The sequence below is a fragment of the Pelodiscus sinensis genome, chromosome 2 (assembly GCF_049634645.1).
Source record: "Pelodiscus sinensis isolate JC-2024 chromosome 2, ASM4963464v1, whole genome shotgun sequence".
Lineage (NCBI taxonomy): Eukaryota > Metazoa > Chordata > Testudines > Trionychidae > Pelodiscus > Pelodiscus sinensis.
Window position 1 is genome coordinate 3,352,371 of NC_134712.1, and position 10,867 is coordinate 3,363,237.

Here is a 10,867-nt window from a genome sequence, read left to right on the forward strand (position 1 = left end):
ATTGTCTCCATTCATGTGCGGAATAAATTTTGTTATATGCACTGGGACATTTTGAATGTGCACCACCTGGAGAAACGCAAACTTAGCTGTGGGTGCTGTGCTCATCAGCCAGGTGGCATTTGAATTTCTCCTGATGGGTGCACAAGCACCCAGCTCACAGGGAACACTGCCCGGCACACACCCCAAACTCCCCAACCAGAATTAGACCAAGGTATCACAGCCTTCGGGAGAGTGAACTAGACTGTGTCACACACAGAGACCAGGAGGGAGTGAGGTGCACTAGAGCCCACAGCTCCTGCTAAGGCCACAGCTGGAGTCGTGAGCTCTCTGAGCAGGTAGGATACTTTCTGAGAGCAGCTCTGCCCATCTTTATGAGCAAGACAGGAGAAGTCATTCTTCCGCTCTGCTCTGTGCTGATTCGGCCTCAGCTGGAGTACTGTGTCCAGTTCTGGGCACCGCATTTCAGGAAAGCTGTGGAGAAATAGGAGAAGGTCCAAAGAAGAGCAACAAGAATGATGCAAGTTCTAGAACACATGAGCTATCATAGAATCATAGAATAATAGGACTGGAAGGGACCTCGAGAGGTCATCGAGTCCAGCCCCCCGCCCTCAAGGCAGGACCAAGCTCCGTCTACACCATCCCTGACAGATGTCTATCTAACCTGTTCTTAAATATCTCCAGAGAGGGAGATTCCACCACCTCCCTTGGCAATTTATTCCAATATTTGACCACCCTGACAGTTAGGAATTTTTTCCTAATGTCCAATCTACACCTCCCCTGCTGCACTTTAAGCCCATTACTCCTTGTCCTGTCCTCAGAAACCAAGAGGAACAAATTTTCTCCTTCCTCCTTGTGACACCCTTTTAGATATTTGAAAACCGCTATCATGTTCCCCCTTAATCTTCTTTTTTCCAAACTAAACAAGCCCAGTTCATGAAGCCTGGCTTCATAGGTCATGTTCTCTAAACCTTTCATCATTCTTGTCGCTCTTCTCTGTACCCTTTCCAATTTCTCCACATCTTTCTTGAAATGTGGCGCCCAGAACTGGACACAGTACTCCAGCTGAGGCCTAACTAGTGCAGAGTAGAGCGGCAGAATGACTTCACGAGTTTTGCTTACAACACACCTGTTGATACAACCTAGAATCATATTTGCTTTTTTTGCAACAGCATCACACTGTTGACTCATATTCAACTTGTGGTCCACTATGACCCCTAGATCCCTTTCCGCCATGCTCCTTCCTAGACAGTCGCTTCCCATCTTGTATGTATGGAACTGATTGTTATGAGGGAAGACTGAAAGAACTGGGCTTGTTTAGGGTCTGTCTAGACTAGATTGGGTTTTTTAGAAAAAACTGCCCTTTTTTTTGAAAAAACGTCACCGGCATCCACACTGCAATTGCGTTCTTTCGAAATTAAATCGAGAGAATGCGGGGGGAGGGAGGGGTTCAACATTGGTCAATCTCAAATGATGAGGAAGAACGCCTTTTTCGAAAGAGCTCTTTTGAAAAAAGGCGTGCGTGGAGGCAGAACAGGGGCATTTTTCGAAAGAGGAGGCAGTTGAAAAAAGCCCAGGTGGCTATTCTGTGAATAGCAATCAGAGCTTTCTTTCCAGAGTGCGTCCATGCAGTCTGGACACACTCTTTTGAAAAAACAGATTTCAAACGAGGAGTAACGGTAGTTCGGAATAGGAAACCTAGTCCCAACTACCTAGTCCGTGCCGCATGTAGCCGCGCAGCACGGAGTCCGCACTAGCGGACATTTAAAAATGGCGGCGCCCGGCAAGATGCAAATGAAGCCCGGGAAATTCAAATCCCGGGCTTCATTTGCAACTCCGGTTGCCTACATTACCACCCTCGTTCGAACTAGGGTGGTAATGTAGACATACCCTGAGCTATCCCTCCCTCCGTTGGAAAAACTATCCCTCCCCGGCTACGTCTACACTGGCACCCTTTTCCGGAAATGCTTAAAATGGAACAGTTTTCCGTGATAAGTATTTCCGGAAAAAGCGCGTCTACATTGGCAGGATGCTTTTCCGGAAAAGCACTTTTTCTGGAAAAGCATCTGTGCCAATGTAGATGCGCTTTTCCGCAAAAAAGCCCCGATCGTCATTTTCGCGATCGGGGCTTTTTTGCGGAAAAGAAATCCATGCTATCTACACTGGCCCTTTTCTGGAACAGTTTTCCGGAAAAGGACTTTTGCCCGAACAGGATCAGCATAGTTTTTCCGGAAAAACACTGATGATTTTACAGTAGATCGTCAGTGCTTTTCCGGAAATTCAAGGGGCCAGTGTAGACAGCTGGCAAGTTATTCCGGAAAAGCAGCTGATTTTCCGGAATATGTGGCCAGTGTAGACACAGCCCCCTAGTTTGGAAAAGAGAAGACTGAGGGGACAGGATGGTGTTTTTCAAGTATCTAAAAGGGTTTTCCAAGGAGGAGGAGGAAAAATTGTTCTCCTTGGCCTCTGAGGATAGAACAAGTAGCAAGGGGCTTAAACTGCAGCAAGGGAGGTTTAGGTTGGACATTAGGAAAAACTTCCTAACTGTCAGGGTGGTGAAACACTGGAATAAATTGCCCAGGGAGGTTGTGAAATCTCCTTCACTGGAGATATTTAAGAGCAGGTGAGACACATCTATCAGGGATGATCTAGACAGTGCTGGGTCCTGCCATGAGGGCAGGGGCCTGGACTTGATGACCTCTCAAGGTCCCTTCCAGTTCCCGTGCTCTGTGATTCTATGATCTTCTGAGGACGAGGCCTGGCTAAAACCAGGCCCGCACAAAAGGACTGTGGGGTGCTCAAAGCGCTGGAGAAGGATGATAGGAAATCGAGGGGGGAGCTGACAAGGAAACTGAATTGTGCCTGTGATGGAGACGAGCCGGTGGTGCTGGGTCGCTGTCGGGGCTTCTCTGGGGAGAACGGAAGCTCTGGGTAATTTGGGTTCTTTTTCCCAGATCGACGCCAAGAAGGAGCAGCTGGAGGAGGCGCAGGTGGAGCTGAAGAGAGCCAAGGCAGATCTCAAAGCCAAAAAAGACGTGAAATCTAAAGCGTGAGGGTCTCTTTTTTTTTCCACCGTCTTTCTCAGCAGAGGGACTCAAAGTGGCACTGGGGGCATGTCTGCCCCACACAGTTAAATGGGCTTATGTCAACGAACAGCCACTGCCTCGCGCTCACGCTGTGCTCCTGTTCGTGGTGAGCGTCCGCACCAGGGGCACGTACACCGATTTCACCGCCAGTGTGGGGCACGCACAGCCGGCGCCCCTCTGCCTGGGGCTCCTCGCCACCCTCTCTAGTCCCTCACCAGGCAGCAGGGCTCCGGCTGTCGGCCCCGGGCGGCAACAGCCGATGTAAGCACCACAGTGTCCGCGCAGACACTGCGTCCGTCTAAGGATATTGACCTGAGCGCCACGCCTCACAGAGGCGGAGCTATGAAGTCAGCGCGGCGGGTGAGTTCCATCGCCGGGAGTGACGTTTTCATGTAGATATAGCAGGGCTGTATCGACTTCACTTTTCATATGGCAGCTTAACGCTAGGCTAGGGATGTGGTAGTGTAGTCGATTAACCGATAAGCAAAACTTATACGTTAATGCTGTAGACACCCCCTCTTTCTCCACCACCACCAGTAAATTTTTTAGCAAGGGTGTGCACCTCTCGGGGTTTAAAATTGGCCTTTATTATGAGACAATTCCCGATCAAGAAACCTTCCAGTGTCCAATCTTGCAGGCTCGGGCCTAAGAACTAGTCAGGCTTTTCCTTACAAGCAGTAGGCCGTGTTGGCCAGCAGCCCAGCCCAGCTCAGTCCAGGCTGGCGACGGGTCCGGGACCTACCCCTGCCGTAGCTCTGCATTTCAAGTGTTGTTAGGAGGCAGGCAGGCAGGCAGCCCGGCTCAGTTCCTGCTCATCTTGAGTCCAGGAGCCGAGCCCCCACCCCGGACGGGCTGCTGCCATCTCTGTATCAGAGCCAGCAGCATGGGGCGACAGGCAGCCCGTCCGGGAGGGAAGCTGGATTTGAAACTGGCTCCTCTCGTGGACCAGCTCCTGCCTGGCACCCCACGCTGCTGCCTCTGATTCAGAGGCAGCAGTGTGGAGTGGCAGGGAGGGGGCTCCTCGGGAACATAAGACCATAACATAAGAACGGCCGTACTGGGTCAGACCAAAGGTCCATCTAGCCCAGTATCCTGTCTGCCGACAGTGGCCAGCACCAGGTGCCCCAGAGAGGGTGGACCAAATGCAATGATCAAGCGATTTGTCTCCTGCCATCTCTCCAGCCTCTGACAAACAGAGGCCAAGGACACCATTTTATCCCCTGGCTAATAGCCTTTTATGGACCTAACCTCCATGAAATTATCTAGCTTCTCTTTAAACTCTATTATAGTCCTAGCCTTCACTGCCTCCTCTGGCAAGGAGTTCCACAGGTTGACTACACACTGTGTGAAGAAGAACTTTCTTATATTCGTTTTAAACCTGCTCCCCATTAATTTCATTTGGTGTCCTCTAGTTCTTCTTTTTAGGGAACTAATAAATAACTTTTCTTTATCGGCCCTCTCCACACCACTCATGATTTTATAGACCTCTATCATATCCCCCTCAGTCTCCTCTTTTCTAAACTGAAAAGTCCCAGTCACTTTAGCCTCTCCTCATATCGGACCCGTTCCAAACCCCTAATCATTTTAGTTGCCCTTTTCTGAACCCTTTCCAAGGCCAAAATATCTTTTTTGAGTTGAGGAGACCATGTCTGTACACAGTATTCAAGATGTGGGCATACCATAGTTTTATACAGGGGCAGTAAGATATTCTGGGTCTTATTTTCTATCCCTTTCTTAATAATTCCTAGCATCCTATTTGCCTTTTTGACTGCCGCTGCACACTGTGTGGAAGTTTTCAGAGAACTGTCCACGATAACTCCAAGATCTCTTTCCTGATTTGTCGTAGCCAAATTAGCCCCCATCATACTGTACGTATAGTTGGGGTTATTTTTCCCGATGTGCATTACTTTACGCTTATCCACATTCAATTTCATTTGCCATTTTGTTGCCCAATCACTCAGTTTGTTGAGATCTTCTTGGAGTCCCTCACAGTCTGCTTCTGTCTTGACTATCCTAAACAGTTTGGTATCATCTGCAAACTTTACTACCTCACTGCTTATCCCTTTCTCCAGATCATTTATGAATAAGTTGAAAAGGATTGGTCCTAGGACTGACCCTTGGGGGACACCACTAGTTACCCCTCCAATCTGAAAATTTACCATTTATTCCTACCCTTTGTTTCCTGTCGTTTAACCAGTTCTCAACCCAAGAAAGGACCTTCCCTCTTATCCCATGGCCATGTAATTTACACAAGAGCCTTTGGTGAGGGACCTTGTCAAAGGCTTTCTGAAAATCTAAGTATACTATATCTACTGGATCCCCCTTATCTGCATGTTTGTTAACCCCTTCAAAGAACTCCTGCACCCTCTCTCCCACCCAGACCTCCACCCCAAGCCCGCTTCCTGTCAGTCCCCCTCCCACACACTGAACTCCTCGTTTTTGGCCCCATCCCAGGATGTAGAGGGTGCCACAAAATCTACTAGCCTTGGGCCCCCTAGGCTCTGATGTGTGAGGGGAATGTGTATATGGAGGGTTGTTTTCTTTCTCGCTTTTGTGTGGCCCCCAACTGGTTTTTCTGCCCCAAACCCAAAAAAGGTTCCCCACCGCTGTGTCAAACAAAACCTCTAGGTCACAGTCCTCATAGCTGTGGCCAGCGGTGGGTTGACTCCTGTGGCCAACGGTGGGTTGACTCCTGTGGCCAACGGTGGGTTGACTCCTGTGGCCAGCGGTGGGTTGACTCCTGTGGCCAGTGGAGGGTTGACTCCTGTGGCCAGTGGAGGGTTGACTCCTGTGGCCAGTGGAGGGTTGACTCCTGTGGCCAGCGGTGGGTTGACTCCTGTGGCCAGCGGTGGGTTGACTCCTGTGGCCAGCGGTGGGTTGACTCCTGTGGCCAGCGGAGGGATGACTCCTGTGGCCAGCGGAGGGATGACTCCTGTGGCCAGCGGAGGGATGACTCCTGTGGCCAGCGGAGGGATGACTCCTGTGGCCAGCGGTGGGTTGACTCCTGTGGCCAGCGGTGGCCTGACTGAAAGTTGGCTCCTTCTCCTGATTTGGTAAGAGCAGCAGGCTCCATCTCTGTTGTGTGGAGGATTTGTTTGCCGAGGCGTGCATAGGACGGCGAGCGTTGCAGGGTGTCGCTCTGCTTTGTTTCCCGTGTTTAACCTCCTGCCTGACTTGTCCCTGCTCTCTCGCCAGCGCCGTGGAGAAGAAGAAGAAGCTGCTGGAGAAGCTCGAAGAACAGCTGCTGAAACTGAACGTTCAAGCCACGGACAAGGAGGAGAACAAGCAGATTGCTCTGGGCACGTCCAAGCTGAACTATCTGGATCCCAGGATTAGCGTGGCCTGGTAGGTCGCTGGCTCTCTGCGGGGTCGTTGCTTTGCCGCGAGGTGGGCCTGGCCCGGAAACGCCGCTCACGGCTGCCCGTGCAGAATGAAATCACCACCAGCCCAACCCCCGCTCTCCTCGAGCCTCCGGGGATGACGATTTTCTAGAGCTGTGATTTTATAATTTTCAGCAATACCCCCACGAAATATTTTTAAAGTACATTTTAAACTCCGGTCCTGTGGACTGACACAGTAAATTCAGAAACTGACCGGATAGAACCGGGGTTGGCAAATGCCTGTTACGTGGCTCCATCACCACATGAATGGCTCTTTCGCAGGTTCAGTCTCTGCTAATAGCTCTGGCCGGCTTTGTCGCTCTAAGTTCTCTAGATCCTCTCCGGAGGAGGCAGCGCCACAGAACAGGGGTAGGAAGAGGAAGGTGGGTAGGCATTAAGACCCAGCGGTGCCTCAGATTTCCAGGTGCCCTACGCAGCTGCGTATTCTGCAGATGGGTACGGAGGACCCTCGCCGCGAGTTTTTCTGTGTGGGGGTGTTGCGAGCTGTCGGGCTCCCCCTCAAACCCTGCTTTGAAAAAGTGTTTTCGGTGTATACCGGGGAGTGGCACTCAGGTTTGCAGGGTGAATGGCGTCAGCAGGACAAATGTGTGAGCACCATTGAGTTAGCAGGGGATGCGCCCAAAGTCCGGCAGGGAAGCAGGCTGCGCTGGGGGTTGAACTAGTCTTTTGAGACCCTGGCCGGAGTCTCGTAGGCTTTACGGTCTGAAGGGACCATCGTGTTCATCTAGTCAGGTTTCCTGCACATTGCAGGCCACAGACCCCTCCTGTAATAGACCCCCACACACAGCAAGGAGCCCTGTGGCACCTCAGAGACCAACAAGTTTATTAGGCCATCAGCTTTGGTGGGTAAAAGCCACTTCATCAGCTGGATTGGAGTGGCAGTGACAGAAGCAGGGGGAGATATAAGGAAGGAGTTGCTTCTGAAGCTAACCCAGTCAGAGTGGAGCTGGGTCATTCGCAGCATTTGGAGTGGAGATGTGAATATCCAGAGAGGGGAAATTGCCTTTGTAATGCGTTAACCAGGTGAAATCCTTATTCGGTCCTAAGTTGATAGTGTTGAATTTGCAAATGAATTCCAGGTCGGGCTGTCTCCCTTTGTAACCGGGATCTGAAATCCTTTTGTAGTAGGAAGGCTACTTTCAAATCCATTCCTGGATGTCCAGGCAGGATAAAACCTTCCCCTCCCGGTCCATGTGTGTTGCCATTCCCGATGTCTGATTTGTGTCCCTTTGGCCAAACCGAACAGCGTACGCTAGTGTTTCTTAAACTGTGCGCCGCGGAGAACAGCAGAATTCAAAATGGCTGCCCTTGAAGGGGCGGGTGACCTTTTTTTCTCAATAACTTCCTCCCGCCCTGACCCTTTTCCCCCTGACTTTTTTTTTTCTCAACCAAAAATCCTCGGTGTTCCTCATTTAAAAAAAAATTATTGTTTGGTGTTCCTCGGCTTTAAAAAGTTTAAGAAACACTGGTGTACGCCAATGTCCGTGGCAGAGGGGCGCTGCTGGCATGTGGTGGCCTAGATCTCATTAGTGGAAGTGCTGGTGGATGAGCCTCTGACGTGGTGGCTGATGTGGGTAGGCCCTGTGAGGGGGTCGCTTGTGTAGACGTGTGGACAGAGCTGGCACCGGGGTTTGCTGACCTCCTCAAAGCCTGGCTCAAAGACTCCACGTTAGAGAGAATCTGCAATTTAGACGAGTTCAAATCAGCAAGTGGGCCTGTACAGCAGAGGAAGGCAAACCCCTCTCCCCAGGGTCCCTGCCAATCGGAGCTGGGAAAAATTCCTTCCCAACCCCGAATAGAGCCATCAGTGGGCCCCTGAGCACGTGGGCCAGACCCAGTAGGGGAAGGGATAGCTCAGTGGTTTGAGCATTGGCTTGCTAAACCCAGGGTTGTGAGTTCAATCCTTGCGGAGGCCGTTTAGGGATTTGGGGCAAAAATTCATCAGGGATGGTACTTGGTCCTGCTAAGAAGGCAGGGGATTGGACTCAATGACCTTTCAAGGTCCCTTCCAGTTCTAGGAGATAGGCAATCTCCATTCATTTAAATTGAATTTAATTTAGGCTCCTGGGAAGGAATCCTTTGTAGTAACTCAGAGCCCTCCCCGGCTAGTGTGTCATCCCCCACTCTTGGAGATATTTGCTGCCAGCAGCCACAAATTGGCTCTATGCTGTTGTAGACAATCTCCTTATATCATTCCCTCCCAGCACTTCGCCGGGTCAGTCCTATCCCGCCATTCCAGTGTATAACAAAAAACTGAAAAGCCTTGTGCTCCAGTAGTGCTGGGAAGGGGGAAGAGATGCATGTCTTAAGAACGTCCGGATGGGGTCAGACCTAGCCCAGGGTCCTGTCTGCCGACAGTGGCCAATGCCCAGTGCTCCAAAGAGCGTGAGCAGAACATCCTCTGGCAACCCCTCAAACCGCGGCTCCGTCCCTCGGTTATCTCAGAGCGTTTGCATGAGCCTAGAGAGACCCCTCAGAAAGCATTCGCCGATGCCCCGTAGGTCAGAGTCCTGCCCCGACAGGGAATTGAACTGGCAGAACTGGTAGCATTAACCTGGTGCAGCTGCCGGCTAACGTGCCACACCGGTGCTGTGCTTGCCCGCAGGTGTAAGAAGTTTGGTGTGCCCATTGAGAAGATTTACAACAAGACGCAGAGAGAGAAGTTCGCCTGGGCGATTGACATGGCCGACGAAAACTTCGAGTTCTGAGAACGGGACTCGCCACCCGAGAAGCGGAAACATCCTCGTGCTCTGCTGGTCTCTGGCGAAGTTTTGATTGTCGGGGAAAATGGTTCGCATACGTCATGTTGTTTTGGATATAAAAAGAACACCCGGAACGTCAGTCGGAAACACGGGTACTACTTCCAGGGGCACCAACCCGGAGTCCAGTGACTGTAAATATGAACTTTCAGTTCTTTCTCTCTGCTGTCAAATACTTTGTGCCTTCATGCAGTTCTGACATGATGGAGGTTAGGTCCGAGTCTGAATTGTGCAGCATAAAACGAGATTAAATTACCTGATCCCATCTCTATTCCCTCTCTGAATCCTTGCATGCTGCCGGAGAGTCCACTAGACAAAACACACAAAGGTATGATGCCGCCAGAACCAAGCAACTGGAAAAGCTGAGCCGCTAACATGACAGAAGGGGCGAGGCAGGAGACCTGGATCGACCGCGCGAAGGGGCAATCTCCAGATTTCTAAACCTGTCCGAGCACGAGTAAGAATTGCAGGATGTTTCGTTTGCTGGATTCTTTGGAAGGGGAACCTGGGTCAGATGCACACCCGTAATTACAGTGGCTCCGCTTACAGAATCAACCTTCCACTTACAAAAGGAGCGATGATGGAAAAGGCCAGCCGGCAATTAGCGTTGTGACACAATGGATGGGGGAATTGCACGGTGACCATCATGTTCATTTGAGCAAAGCGCTTGAATGCAACCACTCTGGATGACCGTGGTGTAGAAGAACCGTTTTTTTGTGGCCCTGCTCCAGAGCCCACTGAAGTCACTAGACGTTTTTCCATCGACTTTGGTGGGCTTTGGGTCAAGCCGCAGGTCTCGTCAGATAGCGACCAAAGCAAATCGCCACGTCTGTTCACTTTCACATGGTGGAAAGGTGACAGGTTGGGAGTAGGGGTAGTAAAGTTAAGTAGGTCCGTGGCTACAGGTCATGGCTCTGTAGTAGCAGCGACAATATGTGGCACACAACGTCACAGACTACGCCCGTGTTTTCCACTGACCTGGTGACCGCTTGCTGCACCCAGCACAAACTGGATGGGGATATACTGTAGGTAAAGTACAGTATAATGAAGACTTTTGATCACTTTTGATATGAAGTGCAAAGGGTTTTTTTACGTGTCTTGCAAGCAAGACACCTAAAATACTTTTGTCTTTACATTTTTGCACCCCAAAGGTTACATTGGCTCCCAGAGGAACCCTTCTATCCTTCAGTGGATAAAGTTCACTACAGCATTGTGGTTGGGGGCTCCTTTTCTGCGTGGGGCTTTTCAGCCCGTTGCTCGTGTGTTCACTTATTTCAGTTCTCGTTTCTGTTTGACGTTAGGTGCTGGAAATGTTTCATTAAAATCTGAAATATTTGGAGGTACATTTGTCCTCTCGCCTTGTTTATCCAGGTAAAGCAGGTACAGGGCCCCAGCCCTGCTTTGGGAGAAACCTACATTGGTAGTTGGTCTTTGGGGCACCGAGGAAGGGGTTGCCCATGCTTGTTTTTACTAATATAAATGAGCGTATCTGCATGTAAATATCATCTTTCCATTTACCTTTTCCGGGATTCTTAACTCTAACCATTCTCCTCTGCCTTGAACCCCACCTTCCCAAATCAAGATGTCTGGACTAAACATATATTGTTCCTGCCTCAGTTGAGTG

General features: G+C 50.5%; 1 protein-coding gene across 4 annotated transcripts in view; it reads left to right on the top strand.

Moving 5' to 3' along the window:
• Positions 1-10,583, top strand: part of TOP1MT (DNA topoisomerase I mitochondrial) — a 34,184-nt gene extending 23,601 nt beyond the window's left edge. For all 4 annotated transcript variants that reach the window (XM_014577846.3, XM_014577844.3, XM_006131679.3 and 1 more), the window contains exons 12-14: positions 2,952-3,046; positions 6,279-6,428; positions 9,090-10,583. In XM_014577846.3, coding sequence (XP_014433332.3) covers positions 2,952-3,046; positions 6,279-6,428; positions 9,090-9,192 — 348 coding nt within the window. In that variant the 3' untranslated portion in view covers positions 9,193-10,583. The remainder of the gene's footprint in view (positions 1-2,951; positions 3,047-6,278; positions 6,429-9,089) is intronic.
• The last annotated feature ends 284 nt before the right edge of the window (positions 10,584-10,867 follow it).